Genomic DNA, 22,730 nt, shown 5'->3' on the forward strand with positions numbered 1-22,730 from the left:
CTCTACCTCCCGCGGCTGAGGCTGCCCTTCGAGCCGCGGCGTGCGCCTGGGCCTCCACTACTGTTTCCAAACTGCCAAGGCCGGGGGTGGGCGCGTGGGGGCTCGGGGAACAGGGCCCGGGTTTTGGGGTGTAATCGTGTGTCTGGACGCTGGAGCCGCGAGGGGGGGTGGGGTGGGGGAGGCAAGACGACTCCAGACGAGTTGCAATCGAGGTATCTCCGCTCCGGCTTCCTCTTCTGCCCGGCGACCCCCTCCCCCCTCCCGGAGCAGAGCCTGGGAGGGGAAACCAGGATTTTAACCAAATTAGCATTCACATTCCTGGGAGGATGCAGCCCTCGCCTGGACCTGGCTGATACAAGCTTTTTGCTCTGTTTTTATTTTTGGAGAGCAGAGCCCTGTAATTGTCCAGAACACATGCTTCTCCCCCCCCCCCACCTTCCTCCTCCAGCCACCGGCCGAGGAGAGAGTCCCCCCTTTTTTGCATTTATCTTTTCCTTCCCCTTTCTTTATTAAAGGTCCGGGCGAGGCGGCGGCCAATCAGCGCGCGGCTTCCATCTTGTGAGTTCAACTCCGAGGCTCCCGGGCGCCGCGAGGACGCGTTTGCAGCCCCCTCTGCCTCCCGGGTCGGGCGGCCGAGGCGAGGGGCCGCCGCGCCGGGGCTTGGTGGAGGTGTATTTCATTTTGGGGCTCTTTTCGGGGTTCGTAATGTGGCCGTGGGTAGGTAATTGGCTGGAGCAGGGCGGCAGGGCGCGGCAGCCAATCGGCGCGCGGCTTCTATAGGGCTTGAGTTATTAGACGCTGATCTCAAAACATCCTTCATCAGACACCAAGGAGAGGCCAACAGATGAGGGGAGCCATTTTTCTGCAATGGAATTAAATGGCCAAGTGGGTTTTTCCTTTGTTGCAAGTGGGGAATGCTTTTTCCTTTGACTCCACCATCCAGTTCAGGACGCCTCAGTGTTGTGTTTAACATTTGTCAACAGGCTAAAGGACTCACAGTTGGAAGAATGAAGACTTTTTTAAAAAGATCTGGATTTTTCCTTATGACTTGGAATCCATCTTTGTCTTGTATAACTAGGTCATAGCACACCATTAATGTCAGCAGTTAACAATTTCGAATTCCAAAAAAAACTAAGTAAATGACATATTTAATTTTTTTTTCCTCTTTTATTTTCTTGGGTGGGTGGTGGGGGGAGCTTGGAGCTGTCTTAATCTGTATTCTCTTAACTGAACAATAAATTTTTAAATATATATATAGTTTCCTCTATTAAACACTTAAACCTGGCCATCTTATTAACTCCTCTCTTTTTTTAACAAGGTAATGTTTTAAATGTATAGTTTTAGGACTAGCGAAATGGCAGCAACAACAAAAAAAAACTGTAAGCAGTCGTTAACTCTTTTAAGTTTTTAAAAAACCTTTTACATTGTAAGTACCCAGTCCATTATGTCCTTAACGCAGTGCAGTTTTCATGTTAATGTCGCTGAGATGTCCTTAATTTTCTGAACCTTCATCTGCATGTCTGTCTTTGTCGCTCTTGTCTAATAATATATAAGCCAGTTAAAATGCTTTTAGACGACTTTGCTTTTATAAAGCTAAGGCTTGAGCTTGAAGCTTTTTGAAAATGTTTACAGCAGTAAATGCCAGTCAGCTTAATTCCCAGTAACAGGTACACTTTCTTTGAAAATCGATCTGTTTGGAGGAAAACAGCTCTGTTTCTCTGGTCTTGGTAGTGGGGTGGGTGAGGGGAAAGGGAAGACCTCTTTGTTAAGAGACTAAAAGCCGTCACAGGAAACTAGATTAAAACTGGAGAACAAGTCCTGGCTGGTTCGAGCCAAACACCAACGTTAACTCGTGGGTATTTTCTATGGTGGTTGGGATGGCCGCGTGTCTTTTTGCCTTTTGTTTGATTTGATTGTGTGTTTTCGCCTTTTGTCTCTTAATGACGGTCACACCATTGCTATATCCAGAGCAGTAAACAGCCCTCAGCGAAGCCGCCTTTTGCCAACCCAACCCTGGAAAGTTCACAGAAGTGGAAGGAGCAGAAAATGCCATGAGAATGTAACTTACAAAAAGGTAACAGCAGCAACAAAGGCACCACCATTTCCCCAGATATTCCCAACTAAACAATCCCCCACAAAGATATTTTTTTTCCCCAATAACAATCTCCCAACCCTCCGCCCAGCTTGATTTGCAGACTCCATGGCACCGGGCTGAACGGGTAAGTTAAAAAAAAAAAAAAAAAAAGTGCCTTTTGTCCCTTCGAGGAAATCTGTTTTCCGAGCAGGCCAAAGGCTGCAGATGTGTGGGAGCTGAGGGGAGAAGGTGTGTGCAGCTTTATGCTTGACAGCCGGGTCCGGGAGGGCTTGGGGGCCGAGGAGGGCTCTTCGGACCCTGTGCCCCTTCTGCCCGGGAGGCGAGAGGGGGCTCCCCGGCGACCTCGGGCATCCACGCAGCTGCCTGCGCTCGCCCCTCGCTTCTCTAGATCTGAGCTTGGGTGGGGAGAAGAAATTGCAGTGTTTTGGAGGTGGGGGTACTCAGAAGGCGAGGAAACGTCCCCGCCAGGCCTAGGGGACGCTTTCCCTTTGGGCTGGGGGGTCTGGCACCCCGAAGCCGGCACTCGGGCTCCCGGGCGCGCCTGCGCTCCCCGAGCCACCAAGGACAAAGGGCCGGCGTCCATGTTGGCACCATGACGCAGCACCTCGCCGCCTGCAGCCCTGGCGCCGCCGCCGCTCTCGGCCGCGCTCGCTCCTCCCTCCCAACACGAGTTTTATTTTCAGGTTCTGAGCCGAGCTGGGGCCGGGCGGCTGCTCATGGCGGCCGCTCTGCTGTCCTCGTCCTTCCTCCCGTTGTCGTTGCGAGCCCGGGGCAGGTGGGGGTCCTTGGGCAGAGCTGTACCCCGAGAACCCGCAGGACACAGAGCCCCGAGCCGGGGGCTAGTCGCGGAGACCGTTTCGGGGGGCCCCCGGGCTTGGGGGCGTCGCGCGCTGGGGCTTGGGCGCTCGCCTCCGCGGGGTGAGGCGCACAGACCGGCGCCATTTCGCGCGCCGCCCGCGGCTCGGGCGGTGGCGGCTGCTGCGCGCCAGGCGGGAGGAGCGGGGGGAGGTGGCGGGGCTGGGGGGAGGGGAGGCCGGCGCACCGGCGCCCACGCTCCAGGCCTCCGCCTCCGTGGACGCCCCTGGCCTGGGGGCCTCGACGTCGAACTCGGGCTGCGCAGCTGGCTCGAACCCCGCACCCGGGTCGGAGAGCCCCCGCGGGCACCAGGAGGCCTGGCTCCCCTCCCTTTCTCCCGCCCGCGCAGGAGCCAGTAGCAAAGGGCCACGGGGGCCGATCGGGGCCTCGAGGCCGCCCCCTGCCCCCGGGTTGCACACCCGGGCCTTGGCGCCCGGGTCTGGCTCGCAAGAGCCCTTTGATAGTCGAGCCCAAGGCGCAGGGGCCCTCTTTGTCCCCACTTTGGGCGTGAGGCCCTCGTGGAAGCCACCGACTCTGGATCTGGTCGCACAGGGCACGCCCTCCAACCGGCGCTCTAGAGGCGGAGGTGGGGGTTGAGGCCTGGGAAAGCTGAGCTGGCTTTCCCCGGGGTCCCCCCCAGGCGGAGGGCTCCCGGGTAAACATCGCTGGCCCAGGCTGGGGGAGGGGATGCGAACGGGGCGGGCCTTTGGAAATGCAGATGAGTCGCCTCCTGCTGCTGGTCGCCCGAGCTGAACCTTGGTGACTCAGCCACACACTCGCCCCCTCCCCCCCGCACACACACCCTTAACCATTCCAGAGTCAGGGCGCCTTGGCAGCTGGGGCGGGGGGGAGTGGGGGGGGGGCTTAGGCGGTGGCGGTGGCATTTGTAGGGATCCCCTGTCGTCCAGGAGATCCTGTCTGGTTTGTGGCCGTCAACTCCCTAACAAACGCTCCCACTTCTCCCCACCCCCCATCCCCCAGGCTCTTGGCCAGAGAAGCGGTACCCCCAGAACGGACCGTCCTCCTCTGGACAGCAGGAGCAGGCCTAGTTTGATTCTGACAGTCCTACTAAGGTAGGTGTGCGCCCTTTCCCAACCGGCAAGGGAGATGTGGGGGTCTTTGGCCTGGAGCCCGGGGAGGGCGGACGCCTCAAACCGGCTAGGCCGGTTCCGCAACCCCTCCCCCACACAGATGTGTAGGACTGTGTGTGTGAAATCGGCGGCCTGCTGGGCCCATCCATCCCCGCCTGTCAAGCTTCTGTTGTCAGGAGTTTGGGGCCTGCAATTCTCTGCCGTATTTAGTAGCACAGGAGAGGCGGCCCTGGCCAGGCTTTCCCAGCGGTGTTTTGTGGTGGGGGGAGGGCCCTGGATGCCTCTGAAAGACTCCTCCGCTGCCAGGAAGCCCCGCCCTGCCCCTTCCTTCCTGCCCCGAGTCGGGGCGAGTGGGGTGACTCTTGAGCTGGCCTCTTCTGCTGCCGTGTCTGGCTGCCGGGGAGGTGAAGCACAGGACCTGAGGCCTGGGCAGCTTCCTTGAAGAGATTTCCTGCCTCTTCTGCTTCCTGGGAATCCCCACGATCTCCTTTGCAACCCCACAGCCAAACCAGCCCTGTTTTAGAGTCCCACGAGCCGGCTAGCTACTTGCCTGCTGTTGCCTAGCACAGGCTGCACAGTCTCTGGGCCCATCGGCAAAGTGGGGGTAGGTCGGCGATTCTCGAACTAGCTGGCAGCCCCGTCACACCGTGGCACTGATTCTGGGCCTGTCCTGAGTTTCCGATTCAGTAAGTGGGGCCCCCAAACTTGCATTTCTAACAAGCCCCCGGCTGGTGCGGGTTCTCCCATGTGGGAACACGTTTTGAGAACTTTGGGGCTAGGTAACACCTGGGGTGTTGTGAGGCCAAGAACTCGGTGCTGGGCACGGCGTCGCTGGCCTGGTAATAATGGCAACTCCTCCTAATTCTCCCAACACAAGCTCTGCACGCTGTTTCCCACTTGCTTCGTCTCTGGGAAGGGAAGCTCCACAGCTGGAGACGGTGTGGCCCTTGATCTCGGCCCCCTCCCCCAGGTGGTCTCTAGAAGGTGATGACTTTGATGAACCATTTGGGCCAGGAGCCTCCGATTGAACTGCCTCCCCCGCCCCCGTTTGGCTCCCAGCTTGGCTTCTGTATCCGTATCCGATCAGCCCTGCCCACTTTCACACCACCCCTCAGTGTGAGGGCTAGTCTGAGGTCTGGGGGAGCCTGGAGGGCTTGACCTGAGATTTTGTTGTGGGCATCTTGGTGCTGAAGCAAGGGAGGCTCTCAGTCAGGCAGCTGTCAGCTTGAATCTCCACAGAGCTGGTGACCTTGGGCCAGTCTCCTGTGTAAAATGATAAGGATGCGTGCCGAAAGGGGTGTTGGGAGGATTAAGTACGATTAAGGGGGCCGGCCTCACGTTGAGGCTTCACACTGGTCGGCCTCCATTCCGATGTGGCTGGAGGGAGTGGAGGCTGGGCTGCCGTCCAGCTCCTCCCCCACCGGCCCACCCCGAGCACGTGGCTGAGCCTCCGGGCAAAGGGGAAGGCTCCAGGGGAGAAGGCTGGGAGGCAGCGTCGTTCTTCCTCCTGTGTAGTTGGAGTCAGGATGGTGGTTTACCCCTCCCCTTCCATGATCAGTCATGATGGGGGGGGGGGGGTCGCAACCCCGCACTGGAGTATAAATTACCCAAGGTCAGGAGGTCACCACAGGCAGCCAGGACGGGGTTCCAGGTGTCTTGACTAACAGCCAGCGCCTGTGTCCATGGCACCCCCTTGCCCCAGCTGTCTGGGTTATTTTGGGCTCCCTCCTGTGCCAGCTGTCTGCTGGCATCACTGCTGGGAGCAGGAAGAGCAGTCTGGTTGAAAGTAATCCGTGTGGTGCACTTGGCTGCTTCTGGCTACCATGCCTCTCCAGTCCCAGATAAACCGGGCTGGGTCCACCTTGTCCTTCGCTGGGGGCCAGGGACGCACCCCGCCGCACCTGCACCCGTCTCTTACCTGGCATGAGGGGAGGGGAAAAGCTCTTTGTAAAAGTTGATGAATTATCCCCTTCCCTCCCAGACCTCCGGTTTAAATTAAGTTCAGCTCCTTACTGAACTCTCAGCCCTCATAAACTGCTCAGCCGCCTGAGGGTGGCCTGTGTCCCTGAGGATAGAGCCCCGAGGCTGGGGGTGGGGGGGCAGGGGTCTTTACCTACTGTGGCCTCGGATTGTTCAATATAATGGGTTTAAACCCTCCCCTTATGGCAGCTGCCTGGAGGGACGCAGCCTGTTCTTCCACTCCCGCCCCGGGACCAATTAGGGAGCAATTAGGTGCTAAACTGTGGTCTGGGTGTGATTCTTGGAAGGGAGAGGTGTCCCCATGACCTGGAAGGATCCTCTTCAGGGCACCTCCTCCCCGCTTCCATTTCTCTTCCACCCCTTCCACATTTTTTGTGCTACCCGCCCTCCCCACCCCCATCATCTCCTGGGGCAGGGAGGGGCGGGGCAGGCTGTCATTCCTCCTTGCCCAGAGGGCGGCCCCGCCCACCGATCACCCAGGGGGCGATGGGCGGGCCGCTCCTGGCGTCTGGCCCTTGGGGCTGCCTGGAGAGGGCCTGGCCGGCCGGGCGGAAGGGCGTGCCGCTGGCGACGGAGGCCGGGAGGCAGCCAGACCTGCCTTACCACCGGACGCCAGGGTCCTGCCTCTTCCGGCCCAGCTACCGGGAGCCCAGCGTGGAATATGACCTTTTGGACCCTCTGGGTGGAGACGACTGCGTGGACTGTGGAGAGGCACCCCGCCATCTCAAGGCCATCTGGGTCCACCGCTGTCTCCAGCTGGTCTGTGACCTTGGCAGGACCCTGCTCCGCGGGGATCTGTGGTCTCCCCACGGAACCAGGAGGAGGAAGTTGGTGGATAACCTTTTGAGCCGTTTCTGAGCCTCAAAAGGTGTGTGGGGAGCGTTTGGTATGGCAGTGACTCCCCCGGCCACCGCCCATCGCTGGGACCTCAGAGAATAGCTCAGTCTCTGAAGGCTCGGTGTCTTCAGCCTCACGTGGAGTGGATGACCCTGAGGTGTGCCGTGGCTACTCAGGATGTTCTGAGGCACCAGGGAAGCGGGACCATAGGCATGTCACTGACCATCCTCACCTGTGCTGCCAAATGAGTCTGCCCCACAAATGCCACCTGGCAGCTCCCCTTGGGGTCTGTGGCAAGGACCTGTTTAAAGTGTCTTTCTTGTCTTCCTAAACCTCTCCAGGAATTCCTGGTGAATAGAAGAAGAATGGCCTGGGTCCCCAGAGCACCTCACAGGTAAGGAAGCAGGGCCCCCCGGCTTGTGGGAGTACCCAGGTCCTCAGCTGCCTGCCCTGACCCTGCCGCCTCTGAGCCGCTGGCTTGGGGAGTTTTAGCTACAGATCCAGCCCCTACATCACACTGGAGCTGGGTCCAAATCAAACACGCTCCGTGCTGGCTGGGGCTGGGTTCTGCCAGCCTCTTGGCCAGGCAGGGGCGGGTGGGCTGGGGCCAGTGTCAGCTGTTCTGCCCGGACCCAGACAGGGCTGGACAGACTCACTCTTCCTCTCCCCCTCCTCTCAGCCTTGTGTAAGTAAGTGGTTTGTTCTGTCATAAGTTAAAATTGCAGCCCCATCTCTGAGATGGAAAGTGGAAACTGAGGAGTAAGGATTTTGAGGATAGTCAGGAGTCCTCCCACAGGCCCATGGGGTTAATTTCTAAGTGCATTCTCCCCAGGCCCCTCCCCCTCTTACTCTCCCAGTCCCTCCCTACGCTTTAGGGTTCCTGCTTTAGGGTCACTGCTGTGGCAGGCCTGAAATGAGAAGGTTGCAAAGATAAGTGGTCCTCCTTCCTTCGTTGGAAACCTTCCTCTTCCATCCTTCCCCTCCTCCTGTGGTCCTGGGGTCATTTTCTGACATGTGTCTGGACCTGGTCTCTTTTTTTTTTAAATATATTTTATTGATTTTTCACAGAGAGGAAGGGAGAGAGATAGTCAGAAACATCGATGAGAGAGAAACATCGATCAGCCACCTCCTGCACATCTCCCAGTGGTGATGTGCCCGCAACCCAGGTACATGCCCTTGACCGGAATCGAACCTGGGACCTTTCAGTCAACAGGCCGATGCTCTATCCACTGAGCCAAACCGGTTTCGGCAAGGACCTGGTCTCTCCTCCTGTCAACCTCAGGCTGCCTCACCAGCCAATCATAGCTCCTCTGAAGAGAGCTTGAGGGTCCAGTTTGGCTGGGCCAGTTCAGGAGCCTTCTGTCCAGCGCCCCCTGCTTGAGCCTGACAGCTAGGCCCTCTGTGGGCTAACCCTGGTTACCTTGACAACAGCGTCTGGCCTCTATCCTCACTCCCCCGCCACTGCCAAACCTGCTGGGGTTTTCCAGCCACCATGCATTTGCCCAGGCTGGGTACCCATCTGGCCTGCTCTCCGAACACTGCCAAGCTTAGTTCACGTACCAGCCAGCTCTCAACCTCCTCTGAGCTCCTCACAGGTAGGAACACAATTTCCTCTCAATAAACTTGTGTTGCAAAAAAAGAATGAATGAGTTGCTGTAAATTTTTCTGAGGGTGCTTGACCCCACTGATGCCACCCTACAAGCTTAACTTACCTCCTCTTCCCAGCTCTGTCTCTTTCGGGGCTTCCACGGGCGGTCGCTGCTGCCCTCTGGTGGTCAGACCCTGCCTTGCATCCGCTGAAAACCTTGACCCTGCATTTATGGAACTGCCAGGTTGGCAATTTCCTGCCTGAAGTAAAGTTTACCTCATCTTTGCTGAGAACTTGAAAATTGGTCATCTTCGGGGTGGGGTAAGGGCAAGAAGATGCTGAGTCCTGCCAGCCCCTCTTGGAGGAAACTCCCAGAGGTCCTACCCCAGCTGGGAAGGCCCTGCTTGCTCACTTGGCCGTGCCCCTAACCTGCCTGCCACTCCTACCAGTGGCCTGGCTTGTAAAAAGGAAGTCAGCCCAGGGTCGCAGGGAGGGGAGGGATGGAGGACAGGTGATAGCAGCCACCTGCCCGACAGTACCTACGCATGGGGAGTGCTCAATAAATAGCTGTTTTGGCAGGGGGGTGGGAGGATTGGGAAGAACCCTTGGGATGAAAGACGCATGGCTGCTGGCTGTAAAACTTAAATTTCTGGGCGGAGGTGGGAGTTATCAGTCTCAAATGATCTCAGCTAGCGCTGCCCTGGCCTTCCTCGACAGTGTCCGGCTGGGTCAATGCCTCCAGCCCCTGCTAGAAGGAGGTTCCCGCCCACGTGATTAGGGCGCTCACCTGTCACCCATGCTCAGGCGGTCGCCCGGCAGAGGGCGCCAGAGGTCTACCTTGCGCCCCTAGGGAGGCGGGGGGGGGGGGGGGAGTAGGTAAGCGGAACCACTATTCCCCACCCCACCCCGCGCCCACACAGGAGACAGACGAGGTGGGCAGGCACAACTCCCGTGCCGGCATCTTCCCTGGCACCACCAGCCTACCTCCTGTGGGGAAACAGGTGTGAGGCGGACTTGCCCCAGCCCCACAGCTGGAGCGATGCAAAGCTGGGGGGCTTCTCCCAAAGCTTGAAACCAGGGCTCCACAAACCAGGGTGCTGGGGCAGGGGGTGGGGGGCAGCCCGCCAATCAAAGAGACCCTGTCCAAGCCGGCCAATCAACGAGCCCCTGGCGGAAGGCGGAGCCTGCTAATTAGGGGCCCCAAGAGCAGCGGCGGAAACGGTGGGGGGCGCGCCGTGATGAGCTGGGGGGCGGGTAGGAGCTGCGCTGGCGGCTGAGCACCCCGTTGCGCAGTTTCCCTGCGAATGAAGGGTGAGCGCCCCGGGCTGGGGCCCTAGCCGGAAGGAAACTGAGGCTGGAGGGTCGGCCCGGGCGGCTGCCTGACGGGGGCGGGGCCGCCCCGGGGGCGGGGCTTTCCCTGGCCCCGCCCCGCCCGCGAGCTTAGCCCCGGCTCTCAGCCCCGCGCGCTGCTGCCAGTAGCGCCAGCTCCGGGCTATGGACGCCCCGGCGACCCCGGCGCCGCCCGCCGCCCCGGTCCCGGGGAGGAAGGAGCTGAAGATCGTGATCGTGGGCGACGGCGGCTGCGGCAAGACTTCGCTGCTCATGGTGTACAGCCAGGGCTCCTTCCCCGAGGTGAGGCCCCCGGAGGGCGGGGTGCTGGAGGCGCGTAGGATGGGGCAGGGGCGCGCGAGGGTCCCCTGGGGGCGAGGGACGGCCCTCGGCCTGCACCCGAGCCTGGACCCTAGGTCCCCGGCGTCCTGCGCGCCCAGAGGCGGCCGCCCCCCCCCCCCGGGCGCCCCCTCGGGAATTCCGGCGCCTAGCGGTGTGTGTGCGTGGGGTGGCGGGGGGCCGAGCCGGATGGGGGGAAGGTGGAAGGTGGGGAGTCCAGCGCACGTCGGGACCCCGCCGCGCTCCTGGGGACCAACCCTGCCCCTTCTCCGACAGCACTACGCCCCGTCCGTGTTCGAGAAGTACACGGCCAGCGTCACGGTGGGCAACAAGGAGGTGACCCTGAACCTCTACGACACCGCCGGTGAGTGCGCCTGCGCGCCGAGGGTCGGGGCGGCCCGGGACTTCCCCGCCCGGGCATCCCCGCCGCATCCCGCATCCCGACCGCCAGCTCCGCGATGCCCTGACAGCCCATCCCTCCTGGATGCAGCGGCGCGGTGCTGGCCCGGAGCCGGTGACCACCGCCTGGCCGGGGAGGAGGGGCCCTGGCGGCATAGCGGACCCCGGTCGCCCCGTCTCTATGTAAAAGGAGGGTGTTTGCACGAGATGAGCCCCTGGCCACCACCCAGCCCTGCTGTATTGAGAGCCCACGGCTGGGTTCCTCTCCTGTTTCTAGAAAACCACGGGCTCCCTTCTGCTTGGGGTGGGACCTGCTGTGGTCGCCTAAGGCTCTGCGAGCTGCACATGTGGGTCCCCTGGGGCTGGGCTGCCCTGGGCTGCATCTCGGGGTCCTGTGCTTCCGGAATAGTCTGGGCCACAGATGAGAGCGAGCCTGTGACCCCCAAGATCCTTGGCCGACAGCCCGAGACTCCACAGGACCCACATTTTGACTCCCACGCTTCTGGGATTCCGCGGGCGACAGGGGGTGATCCTGGGATTTGGTGGTCTCCTGTTTGAGCTTCTAGGATTCTGTGCCTTCCTGGTTCCCTGGAAGAAACCGGGGCGCTGAGGAGGGAACCAAGCTCTAGGGAATGCCGGGGTGAGGTTCTGTCACCTGCAGCTGCTAGTGGGTTCGTGCTGCCTGCCTCGCCATCGCCATCGGAGGCCTGTTGCTGGGGGATGGGTGGGGGGAGCCCAGCCAATGAGAGGACTTGAGTGGCACTGGTTGGGGAGGGGGCGCTGCCTCCCCTCAGGGAGTTTCCTTCTTTGCCTCTGGACTGAATAAACATTGGGGAGCGAAGGTCAGGACGGTCAGGATACGCAGCCTCTGTGAGTCAGTGTTGAGTGAGCTGCGTGGAACCCTGTCATCAGGTGCCCCCTCCCCAAGGAAGCCTAGTGTGTGTGAGGTGACGTCTCCCACTGGCCTTGGGTGGAGCCAAAACCCAGACCCTGCATCCCTTGCCAAGCTGCCAGGAGCGTCTCTCCTTCTACCTGGACCTGGCAGGATAGGGCTGGCTGTCCCAGCCCCAGACCGCTCCTGGGTTCCTGGTTTCTGACAGGCTTTGTTTGGGTGTTATTCCCCCCCTCCCTGCAGTGGGCTCTGAGGACCTCCCCTTCTTGTTGGATGAGGGCCCCGCGGGGCTGCCCCCAGAACGGGGATGTATGTGCCTCTGCTACTAAAGGCTTCAGAGGAATTCCCAAGGGTGTGGCCGCAAAGAGCAGTAAAGATCACACTGTGTTTGGGACACTTTTCGTTTCACACGTTTCCGTCTGGGACCCAGGGAGGGGCAGGTTCCTTAACCCCACGTGGTGGGTGGAGTGCTGGTGGACGGGGGAGTCCAGGGGAGTTGTGTGTCTCTCCTCCTGCCTCTGCCCTCAGGGCGTCTCCTCTCAGAGTCCCCAGTTCTTTCACGGTTCCCACTGCCTTCCCATCAGACCCAGCGCAGGGACCGCTTCTGGCCTTTCTGGCCTGGGCCAGAGAAAGATGCTCAAGGCACACGTCGGGGTCGGTTGTCACGTGCAGGCTCTGGGAAGCGCCTAGTTGCTTTAGGAAAGGATTTGCTCTAAGAGCTACTTCAGGAGGGATGGGGAAGCTGCGTCCGAGTTATCAGAATGGCTGGGTACCCTGACCTTTGCTGCGAGCACCCGGGGCCTGTCAGCCTCGCCCGCAGACCCGACCCGACACGCTCAGAGAACGGAAGCTGCGGTGAGGTCTGAAGTTTCCTGGGCAGGGGAAGCGGGGGCGGGGGCGGGGGCGAGGTGGGAGGTTAAGACACCAACCAGAGACGGAGCTGTTTGGGCCTCGGGGTGGGGCTCAGGGCTAGGGCATCACGAGATGGGGTGGCGATTGCCCAGGAGGTGGGGAGCTGTGGCTTCCTTCGTAGCCTGAGATGGGAACACGAGGAAAGGTGTGGGGCAGACGGGGAATCGGACCAGAGCGTTGTCTAGGAGCCAGGAGCACGGAGGCTAGGGGAGCCGCAGCGGTGGGTCCTCAGACCCGGTTCTGGGCCGCGGGCTGGAGCTGCCCGGGCCCCAGCTGCGCCAGTCTCTGAGGAGGGCATGCAGGTGGCAGGCCCCAGAGCACTCGTGAGAGTGGGTTCCTTTTCTGGCAGCTTCCCCTTCTCGTGCTGCCGGCAGCCATCCCCTGACCAACGCCCTGGCCAGAGCTGGGACCCACCTGCCCTGTGTATGTCCTCCAGCCGATTTGGGGACCACCATGGCCCGATGACTCCCTCTCTCCTCAACCCAGCGCCACGCCTTAGAGACCCCTGCCCAGAGAGATGACGGCCACAGCCAAGCTCCCTCCCACAAAGGAAATACCCTCTCATGAGGCGAGGCGAGAGCCTCACTTCCTCCCTGCCCCACAGACCTTTCCTCGCCTGAAACAAACGTCTCCTTTTGCACATAACTCAGGGCTTTTTTTTTTTTTTTTTTTTTTAACATCTGAGGCCCATCTGCGGAAGCCAGAGTGGGACACCTGTATGCCCGTAGACAGGGGACTTGGCCCCTTTAAGCCTTGGCATTACCAGGGGTAAATGGGGAGAGTAATACCATGTTGTGGGTGGAGGGCTCCATAAAGCTTGTGGGTCTAAAGAGCCAGGGTTAGAACCTGCTCTTCCCGCCCCCGCCCCCAGGACCCTGTTTCTGTTTCAGGAGTAACCATAGTAGCAGTCCCTCACCTTTTGCCCAGCATTGCTCAGCCTACCAGGAGCAGGGTTATCACCAGATAAGGAAACTGAGGCCTAGAGAGGGACGGTACCAAAGTCATGGAACATGAGTCTGCGGGCAGCCTGGCCTCCTGACTCATACGGGAGGCGTCCAGGACACCCTGCCCCTCCCAAGGAGACGTGAGGTCAACAGCCCCGGAAGTCTATCACCTGCAGAGTGGAGGCCCACTCTGAGGCCTGGGGAAAGCCGAGCCAGGCACAGTCAAGCCAGGAAGGCAGCCTGGAGGAGGAGCTGGGATCTGGGCTGGCTGCCCATCTCCTCCCAGAATCCCTCTCTTCTTGAGATTACTGTGTTGGGAGCTTTTACCTCACCTGGTCAGGGCTGGAATTTGTCGGGCCAGCTCCCTGTCCTTTGGGATGGAGCAAAAGGGAGGCACCCCAGTAGTCCTCCCATGGTCTTCTGTCATTTACAAAGCTTCCTGTGAGCTCTGTGACCGTGGACAAGTCCCTTCGCCTCTCTGTGTTTCAGTTTCTGCGTCCGTAAAATGTGATAACAGCAGCCCTGTCTTACAGGATTATGGTGAGGAACGATGAGTCAATGCAGGTAAAGGGCTCTGAATGGGGCCTGGCATATGATGACCATTTTTACTGTTATTGTCAAGAAGGCTCACTTGCTTCTCACATGTCCATTTCACAGATGAGGAAACTGAGGCCCAGAGGTTAATTCCCAATTGGGAAGGCTGGAGAAGGCTTCCTGGGAGAATTGGTGCCTTTAGAGTGGCTTGGCAGGCAGCTGACCTTGGCGTGGGGACTAAGTTGGTGCTCCAGCTCCCAGGGAGCCTGTCTCTGACCTTGAAAAAATGCCCCCTCAGCCACGTGGTCTCCTAACAGGAAGAACCCTCCCCGCCAGGCTTACTTCCTGGGGCGGCTGCTTAAACGAACAGAGGTGATGCAAGTGCGGTGCCCGTGCAGACGCCTAAAGCCTCGAGGACCATCATTGCACTTCCTTCACTCACTCATCCATTTGTTCATTCATTCACCAACGGAACTGAGTTCGCCCGTGTAGCAGAGATGGCCCCTGTCCTCACGGGGAGACCAAACAAACAAACAAAAACCCAGAAGAAAAAGCCACAGCTGGTCGTGGGACCCACTGGGAAGGAGGCTGTTTCAGAGCAATCCTCTTGGAGACGGTGACCCTTCTGCAGAGACCTGACGGAAAGGAGGGACCGAGCCATGCTGCTACCTGGGCAAGAGCCTCTAGAAAAGGTGACAGTGAGGGCAGAGTCTCGGGGGGAGCCAGCTTGGCCTGACTTCCTCCTCCAACCCAGGGCCGTCTGACTTCTGCCCTCACCGACTGCTGGAACCATCACGTACATGGCAGACCTTCCGGCGCACCTCAGCCCTGGTCTCCACGGCGTGCCAGGAGGTGAACAGCTTCAACCAGCCAATACCGACTGGACGCCTGCCGGGCACCAGGAGTTAGTATTTCAGGACAGACGTGGGCCCTGCCCTCAGGGTGCCTCCAGTCCACAGGGACACAGGCAGTAAACAGCACACCTACGAGGACAGGCTGTGGACACACAGGGCGGTGGACTTTGCACCAGGCGAGATGAAGAGAGACGTGGGAACAGTAGGCCCCGTTTACGACGTGGCCATTCCAGCCACGTGTCTGGAAGGGAATGAGAGCGCGCGTGTCACGCCACAATTATGAACCGTGTCGTACACCGTAGAAGGCCAGGACCGATGTTTGCACAGAAGCAAGAAAGCGTGTCACTGCGTTTTTGCAGAAGGAACACGGGACTTGGGATTTAAGGAGCCGGGTGGAGTCCTGGCTCGGTCACTGATGCAGTGACCAGGGGTAGGTTACTTCACTTCTCTGAAACTCCGTTTTTTTCTGCATCAGTGGAATGTTCCTAAGTTCCCTGACTAGCTCCTCAGAGGGTTGCTGTCAGGGTGTGTCTTAATAATTTACAGGCAGAAGCACCCGGAAAAGTACATAAGGTGTAGGGTGGTGGTGTTATTACGTAGAAGTAGAGAGAAGGCAAAGGAAATAATGTGGTCAGTCTGAATGCTTGAAAAGAAAACGCTAGAAAGATGCCCCAGAACGTGAGGGAAAGGCATTCCAGGTATGGGGAACAGCAAGTGCAGAGGCTCTGAGGCCCGAGAGCTTGGTGGGTTTGAGAGGAGGCCCCCTTGGCTGGACCTCAGTGAGTGAGGGGTGTGGAGGAGGGAGATGAGGTCAGGACTAGTGGGCCCAGGTCATGTGGGCCACAAGAGATGTTTGGGTTTTAGTAAAGGGCAATAGGGAGCCATTGAAGGTGTTTCAGTTGTGAGGAGAGGGCAGGTCTTTGTGTTTTAAGACCCACATAACTGCTGCATGGAGAATGGGATTCACTGAGGGGCAGCAGGGGAGCAGGGGGAGGCGGCCTGGATGGGCAGCAGGGGAGCAGGGGGAGGCGGCCTGGATGGGCAGCAGGGGAGCAGGGGGAGGCGGCCTGGATGGGCAGCAGGGGAGCAGGGGGAGGCGGCCTGGATGAGGACGGTGCCGGGCTGTGCACTAGAACGTTCTGTGGTGATGGAAATGTTCTGTACCTACGCTGTCTGTTACAGAAGCCACTGGCCCTGTGCAGCAGTTAATCACTTGAAATGTAGCTAGTGTAATGGAGAACCTGCATTTTTAATGTTAATTTAAATAGCCACCTGGGGCTAGAGGCTACCCTATTGGACAGCAGAGGTCTAGTAAGACACGCCCAGAGGTGAGGAATGGGGACAGTTTGGGACAGCAAGGGGAAGGCATGCGCTGGATAGCACGCTGGGCCAGTTCTCCATCGTCTGATGCAGATTTATCCAGCTTTGTGGCGGTGAGCATAGGGGGGTCTGAGTGCGCTGGGCCCTGCCTACCCCTCCCCCCTTCTCCAGTGTTGGGGGACTTCAGCTGAGTGACAGCACGGACAGTCCTCCTGGCCCAGCCGTTGTCATAACTGTGGCAACCATTCACTGCACAGTGGAGGGAGTCAGTGGGAAGAGGGTGGCTGTGCCCTGTCATCAGTAAGAGGCCAGAAGCAGGACATGGTCTGTGCTCGGTGAAGAGGCCACTTGTCTTGAGAGGCCTTTGGCAGGGAGGGAGCTGGCCTCCTGTCCTGTTCAATGGAAGGAAGTCACCTTGCCTTTCTGCAAAGTGGCTGGGGGGTTGCCAATGAGTCTGAAAGGCTCCCAGCCCTCGCTGTGGGAGTTTTCCCAAGATGCCAGGTGTAATAGCTACGTGCAGGACGTACAGGCACCACCTGCCTCTGGACTAGCGGGAAGTCCTGGAGGACATTTGGGAAAAGCTGAGCGCGGCCAGTGGATCGGCTGGAGCACAGCTTCGCCGCGGCTTTCCCAAGTTTGGCAGACGCACTGTGGCCGGTGAGAGCTCGTCCCGTGTTCTTTGAATGTCCTTAGAAAATCCGCAGGGAACTAACTATTCCCGGGCGCAGGAGCCCAATGTGTGCACCTGCTCCTCACGTGGCTCAAGCTGTTTCCCTGTAGATACGAAGTGGGGCCAAACGTAAACAGTGCATCTGAGTAAGGGCGTTCTTGGCGCTGTTTTTTGCCATTTTTCTGTAAGTTTTAAATATAAATAAAAAAGAAAAGAAAAAACCAAACCCGCCCAACTGGCGTGTTTGGCCAGGAGGTCACAGTTCGATGCTGGGTTGGGACACATGCCCAGGTTGCTGGCTAGATCCCCAGTGTGGAGTATGCAGGAGGCAGCCAATCAATGACTCATCATTGATGTTTCTCCCTCCCTTCCCTATAACAGTGGTTCTCAACCTTGGCTGCACATTAGAATCACCTAGGAATCTTTTTAAAATCCTGATTTCTGGGCCTCATCCTCCAGAAATTCTGTTTCTTTGTTACTAATGTTGTGGCCTCACCCCATAAAAAAGAAACAAAATTTCCGGAGGATGAGGCCCAGAAATCAGGATTTTAAAAAGATTCCCCGGTGATTCTAATGTGCAGCCAAGGTTGAGAACCACTGCTCTATAAAATAAATAAAAATGTATTAAAACAGCCATGACCAGTTTGGCTCAGTGGATAGAGTGTCGGACTGTGGACTGAAAGGTCCCAGGTTCGATTCCAGTCAAGGGCTTGTACCTTGGTTGTGGGCACATCCCCAGTAGGGGGTGTGCAGGAGGCAGCTGATCGATGTTTCTAACTATCCCTCTCCCTTCCTCTGTAAAAAATCAATAAAATATATTTAAATATATACATACACACACACACACACACACACATATATATAATAAAACAAACAAAAAAACCCACCACTGCTCGAGCCCAGCCTGGGGGTGAGTCTGATGTGCCCTGGGGGGTGGGGAGAGGGTTCAGGTGAGAAACTTGCTGTTATTTCCAGCGGCCCCCACTCTTCCTAGTCCCCACTCTTCCTAGCAGTGGCCAGAATGGCAGGATGAACTTTACCTGAGGCCACGCACCTCTGGGCTTGGGGGGCACCCTCCTCTAACTTTGTTTTGGGGGAGGGTGATGTGACTTCAGCCTGAGCACAGGGTAGGGGGTAAGAGGGTTGGGGGGCGGGGTGACCGTCTCCAGAGTAATTGCTCGTGGCGTTTCAGCACTTACTGCTGGGTTTTCTCTCATGCCATCCTCGCTGCCGTCCAGGACAGCGGGCGGCCACCTGTTTTCCACAGGACAAAACTGAAGCCCAAGCAGGTGTCACTTGTCCGGCAGACCCCCAGACCCCTGGCCCTCCTGGGCCCAGACCAGGGACTCAGGTGGACAAGGAGGGGCGCCTCCCTGACCCCCACCTGCTCTCCGGTTGGTTTCAGGGCAGGAAGACTACGACCGGCTGCGGCCCCTGTCCTACCAGAACACCCACCTGGTGCTCATCTGCTATGACGTCATGAACCCTACCAGCTATGACAACGTCCTCATCAAGGTGAGGCCTGCCCCCCGGGTTGGGGGCCTCGGATCCAGCCCCAGCCCCAGCCCTGATGCCCAGCCTCTCCCTCCACAGTGGTTCCCCGAGGTCACGCATTTCTGCCGTGGGACCCCCATGGTGCTCATCGGCTGCAAGACGGACCTGAGGAAGGACAAGGAGCAGCTGCGGAAGCTGCGGGCGGCCCAGCTGGAGCCTATCACCTACACGCAGGTGGGCTCGGGGCCCTCCCTCCCCTTCCCCACAGCCCCACCAGGAGCCCAGGTCCGAGGCACAGCTGTGGCTAAAAAGACGCCCAGGCCTTTGGCCTCTGCCACGGGGTGCCTCTGGCCTTTCGCACAGTGGAAGCAAACAGGATTCTGAGAATAACAGCTGTAGAATATTGAGAGCCCATATATCTGAGCACTTTATTTAATCCTATGACCCCGAGGCCGATACTGTTAGTGCTCCCCATTTTATGGGGAGATAAATTGAGACCCAGAGAGGTTAAGGAGCTTGCCCAGGGTCACACAGCTAACCTGAAGTGAAGCGAGGATGCCGTCCCAGTCACCATGGCTCCAGAGTCTGGGCCCTTAGCCATCATCCTGTCCCGTCTCCCCAGGGGACCCCAGGGGCGGCCCTTGTTCAAAAGCAGCGAGTCCCGTGGCTTCCTGAGGCGCGGGAGGATGAAGGGAACACGAAGCAAATCTAATAAGGTTTAATAACAGAATAAGCATGAATGAAAGTAAATCTGTTTTAGAAATAGGTATTTTTAATTCTAATGACAAGCTCCGTTGCCTAAACGGTGCTTTCCAGAAGGGAGAGAGGTCTGGGGAGGAAGCCCACCTCTCCTCACAGGCCTGGCAGACACGGAAGGACAACCCCGTTCTCAGAATTCACCGCCCCCCCTCCCCCCTGTTTCTGCCTGAGGTGGGAAGGAGGCTGGGAGGGGACAAGAGGGGCCCCGCAGCCCCTAAAGCCAGCCCCAAGCCCACCAGGGGGTGTCGGGAGGCGCCCCAGGCCCCTCATCGAATGCTGTCCCCTCCTCCCCCAGGGCCTGAACACCTGCCAGCAGATGCAAGCCGCCCTCTATCTGGAATGTTCCGCCAAGTTTCGGGAGAACGTGGAGGACGTCTTCCGAGAGGCCGCCAAGGTGGCCCTCAGCGCCCTGAAGAAAGCGCAGCGGCAGAAACACCCCCGGCGGTGCCTGCTGCTCTGACCTCTCAGGGCGGGCACTCAGCCCTCAGAACAGGACTGACAGGGCCCGGCCCGGCTACTCCCCGGGACCCTGCCCACCCCCAGCTCACGAAGGCACTCGGAGTTGTATCTGGAGCCTGTGGCAAGACTCTTTGGATGGTCTGGAACTTTCTCCTTTCCCAGCTGGGCTGACCAGGAACTCGAGCTTCGGCCTGTGTGGTGGTGGGTGAGGGTGCGGACTAGGGCCCTCTGTGCCCTGGAACTGGCATTTGTCCCCAGGACTCTGGCGTGCCCTCTTTGCACTCTCCCCCCAGCCACGTGTCCCCCTTCAAACACGCAGTAGGTCCTCAAAGCCTGTGCTTGAAACAACCAACTACACTGGTCCATGGGCCACTGTGGATCTGGCAGCGCCCCACGGCCCTGGGCTGGGGAGATAGGCAGAGCTGCATCCTCCGGTCTCGCTTCCTTCCCCCGGGAGTGCCGAGCCACGATGGGACCAGGCCTATCAGGAGAACGCAGCCCCGGACACGGACACAGGAATTGCATCGCCCCCACCCACTCTACGCAGAGGACTTCAGTGGTAGCCTTTGGCGTGGCCGACATCTGCCCAGATCCGGGTGCACATGACCAGGGGGAGAAGAGACTCGGAAAGCAGAGCAAACACTGTAGACCACCCATCCGACCCCTGCCCGGGGTCTCCTCACCTGCAGCCCCCACTGCCGGAAACTCAGATGAAGTGACAGCAGCTCCTGATCGTGAGCAGGCCAGTCCTGAGACTGTGTCCCTGTCTGCAAAGGAGTCGTCTAGCCCCCCTGCCCCTCACAGCCCCCACTGCTGGGGGATGTGTTCCAGAGCCAAGGCCACCCTGGCCTCCTTCAAGATCGGACTTGACTGACCGTCCCCCAGCCGCAGATTCACGGAACTTCCTTCTGGAAGGTCTGGGTTCAGGGACCCAGGAATTTTTTAAAAGTGCCCCAGGGGATTCCAGTACCCCAGAGACTGACAGCTGCTTGGTCCTGAGCTCACTCTGGAGTCAGCGCTACCGAAGGTGGGGTGATGGCTCCAGGTGGCTCCTGCTCCCCAGGTATCTCTGCCTCCGTACCCTGTGCCCAGCGCTGTGCCTAAGCCTGAGCTTCTCTGAAGTCACCTGCTAGGGCAAGACCTCTAAGCCCACCGCACCCCACCTAGGTTCCTGGAGGCCCCTCCATGGGGACTCACCAGAGCCTTCAGACCAAGGACCTCTGGTTCCAGCAGAGTCCAGGGCCTCGTGGACAAATGAGGGTCTAGAACAGAGGTCAGCGAACTATGGCCTGTGAGCCAAATCTGGCTGCTGTGTGTTTTTGTAAATAAAGTTTTATTGGAACACAGTCATGCCCATTCATTTATGCGAGGGCTGCTTTTGCCCCACAACTGCAGGCTAAAGTCACTGTGACTGTGACCATCTGGCCCGTCACAGGAAAGGTCTAGGGCAAACCCAAGTTCTTAAAGGGCCAGATGGGCGGCGTGGAGAGTGAAGGAGGGCAGGGCTAGGAGGGGGTGGTGGGGTCTCCGCAAACTAGAAAGCAAGCGCCACTCCGGGCAGGCAGCCAGCCCAGGTGAGCGCTGTTCTGTGGGAACACGGCCAGGGCTTTCCACTTATCTGGGGAAAGTCAAGACCTGGATTTTTGTGTGGAATCTTACTGGGGGTGGATTCCATATTTTAAAAATGTAACTAATTTAAAAAATTTGTAAACCCCTTTGAGGGCCACAGCATAGCTGTGGACACCAGCTATGACCTCTGGTCCAAGAGGATTTGTAGGGAAGTCGTTAAGGGCAGATGAGGCTCAGGTGTGGGAGAAGGGGCAGAAAATTGGCTTCTTCACCCTCCAATTCAGGATCTATCGTGAGGTGACCAGCAGCCTTGCCCTGTGTGACCTTCTGAAAGTGAGATTGCCCAGACACCCCCCACCCCAATTTCCGGAACCTCTGAGTAAGGGAGGTGATGGAGGGCTGGGTGACATTGGTGCTGGCTGAAGTCCAGGCCAGCGCTGAGGGTCTGGGTCTCACTCTGAGTTCCCACTGCAAGGATTCAGGAAGATGGGCTGAGGGTAGAGGGTCAGGAAGTGTCAAGTAACGCCCTCAAACCACCCACATGGTGCCGAGGCTGGGGCGCCCTCTGGTGGTGACTCAGAAACCCTGCCTGCCTTGGGCCCAGCTGCTCCAGGGGCCAAGAACCCCAGGCCTCAGGCCGGCCCGGCCACTTTCCCCAGGTGACCGGCAGTCAGGGGACTCAGGAAGCACAAAGAGCACAAGGCACAACAGCGGTTCTCTGAGAAGGTAGATACCCGCCCCACAGAGAAACGGAGGCTGGGAGGAGGAGGGAGCCGACAGCAGAAGCGTGGCCTGCAGAGGGAGTCCCCACAGGACTCCCAGGGCCCCCCTCCCGCCTCCGCCTGGGACTCTGTAAGTAACAGGTCACACATCCAACCTCAGGAGGCATGTCCACACCCTGCCCTGAGGGCTTCAAGTGCCAGGACCGGGGGACAGAGGGGCTCCCTGAGGCGTTGCCTCCCCCAGGAAGACAGTCCGGCCAAGAGCAGCGGGGGCTACGATTCTAGGGAGGTGGGGAGGGCGCGGCATTAAATACGTCATAAATAGGAAGGGTGGCTAATACTGCTCGGACAGGCTGGGTCACATTTCTCTTGTCCAGTCGGGGACTCGGGCCTTGGCCCTGCTCCCGGGGAGGCCACTGGCCCCTGAGGTCACTGCGCCAGTGGCCACTGGCGCTGCTGAGGAGGAACCGGCAGCGAGGGTGCCGACTGAGACCCCCGCAGTCTCAAAGTCCCGGGCTCGGGGGCGCAGCCCCGTGGCTCACGGCGTCTTCGCCTTGTTCCTGTTCTTCTGGAGTTTGGTGTGCACCACTTTGAGGGTGGTCAGGAAGTTGCCCAGGAAGAGGACCAGGAAGGTGATTGCCAACACGAACACCTGGCGGGGCAGAGGGGAAGGAGGAACAGGCCGTGCCAGCTCTGACCAGCTCCCCCTGCTGGGGTGCCACCCCACCCCAGACCTCAGAACCCTTCGCACAAGCCACCCACCAACTGCAAGGTTCTGCAGGCGGAAGGCAGACATCCGGGCCAACTGGGTGGAGGACCTGAGTCCTGGGGTCGGGCCGGGCCGGGCCCTGGGGAGTGTTCAATGGGGAGCCACCCCTGAGGGGCTCCCAGGCCCAGCAGCAGAGTCTGGGCCCCATGGAGGAGAGCAAAGGGGGCAGGCGGCTACAGAAGTAATTTCCCCCAAGTCGGCCCAGCCTTCCCTAGGACCTCCCCCTGCCCCTCCACATACACACTGTTCCCCAGGAACACACACACACACACACACACACACACACACACACGCCAGCCCAGCCTTCCCCAGGACCCCC

General features: G+C 59.1%; 2 protein-coding genes across 8 annotated transcripts in view; one reads left to right on the forward strand and one right to left on the reverse strand.

Moving 5' to 3' along the window:
• Positions 1–9,324: 9,324 nt before the first annotated feature.
• RHOF (ras homolog family member F, filopodia associated) lies at positions 9,325–20,697 on the forward strand. Its single transcript, XM_036354068.1, has 5 exons — positions 9,325–10,078; positions 10,391–10,478; positions 18,045–18,154; positions 18,233–18,367; positions 19,188–20,697. Exons 1-5 carry the CDS (start codon positions 9,941–9,943, stop codon positions 19,350–19,352), a joined length of 636 nt encoding a protein of 211 aa, XP_036209961.1. The 5' UTR covers positions 9,325–9,940; the 3' UTR covers positions 19,353–20,697.
• The window catches only part of TMEM120B (transmembrane protein 120B), a 40,467-nt gene continuing 34,452 nt past the window's right edge, over positions 16,716–22,730 (reverse strand). For 4 of the 7 annotated variants that reach the window (XM_036354067.1, XM_036354066.1, XM_036354063.1 and 1 more), the window contains one exon: positions 18,884–22,294. In XM_036354067.1, the coding sequence (XP_036209960.1) occupies positions 22,181–22,294 (114 nt within the window). In that variant the 3' untranslated portion in view covers positions 18,884–22,180. Of the gene's footprint in view, positions 16,744–17,526; positions 17,566–18,638; positions 18,842–18,883; positions 22,295–22,730 lie in introns of those variants that run through there. The other 3 variants (XM_036354062.1, XM_036354064.1, XM_036354065.1) reach the window with 3 other exon arrangements.

Source organism: Myotis myotis, unplaced genomic scaffold (assembly GCF_014108235.1).
Source record: "Myotis myotis isolate mMyoMyo1 unplaced genomic scaffold, mMyoMyo1.p scaffold_m19_p_20, whole genome shotgun sequence".
NCBI lineage: Eukaryota > Metazoa > Chordata > Mammalia > Chiroptera > Vespertilionidae > Myotis > Myotis myotis.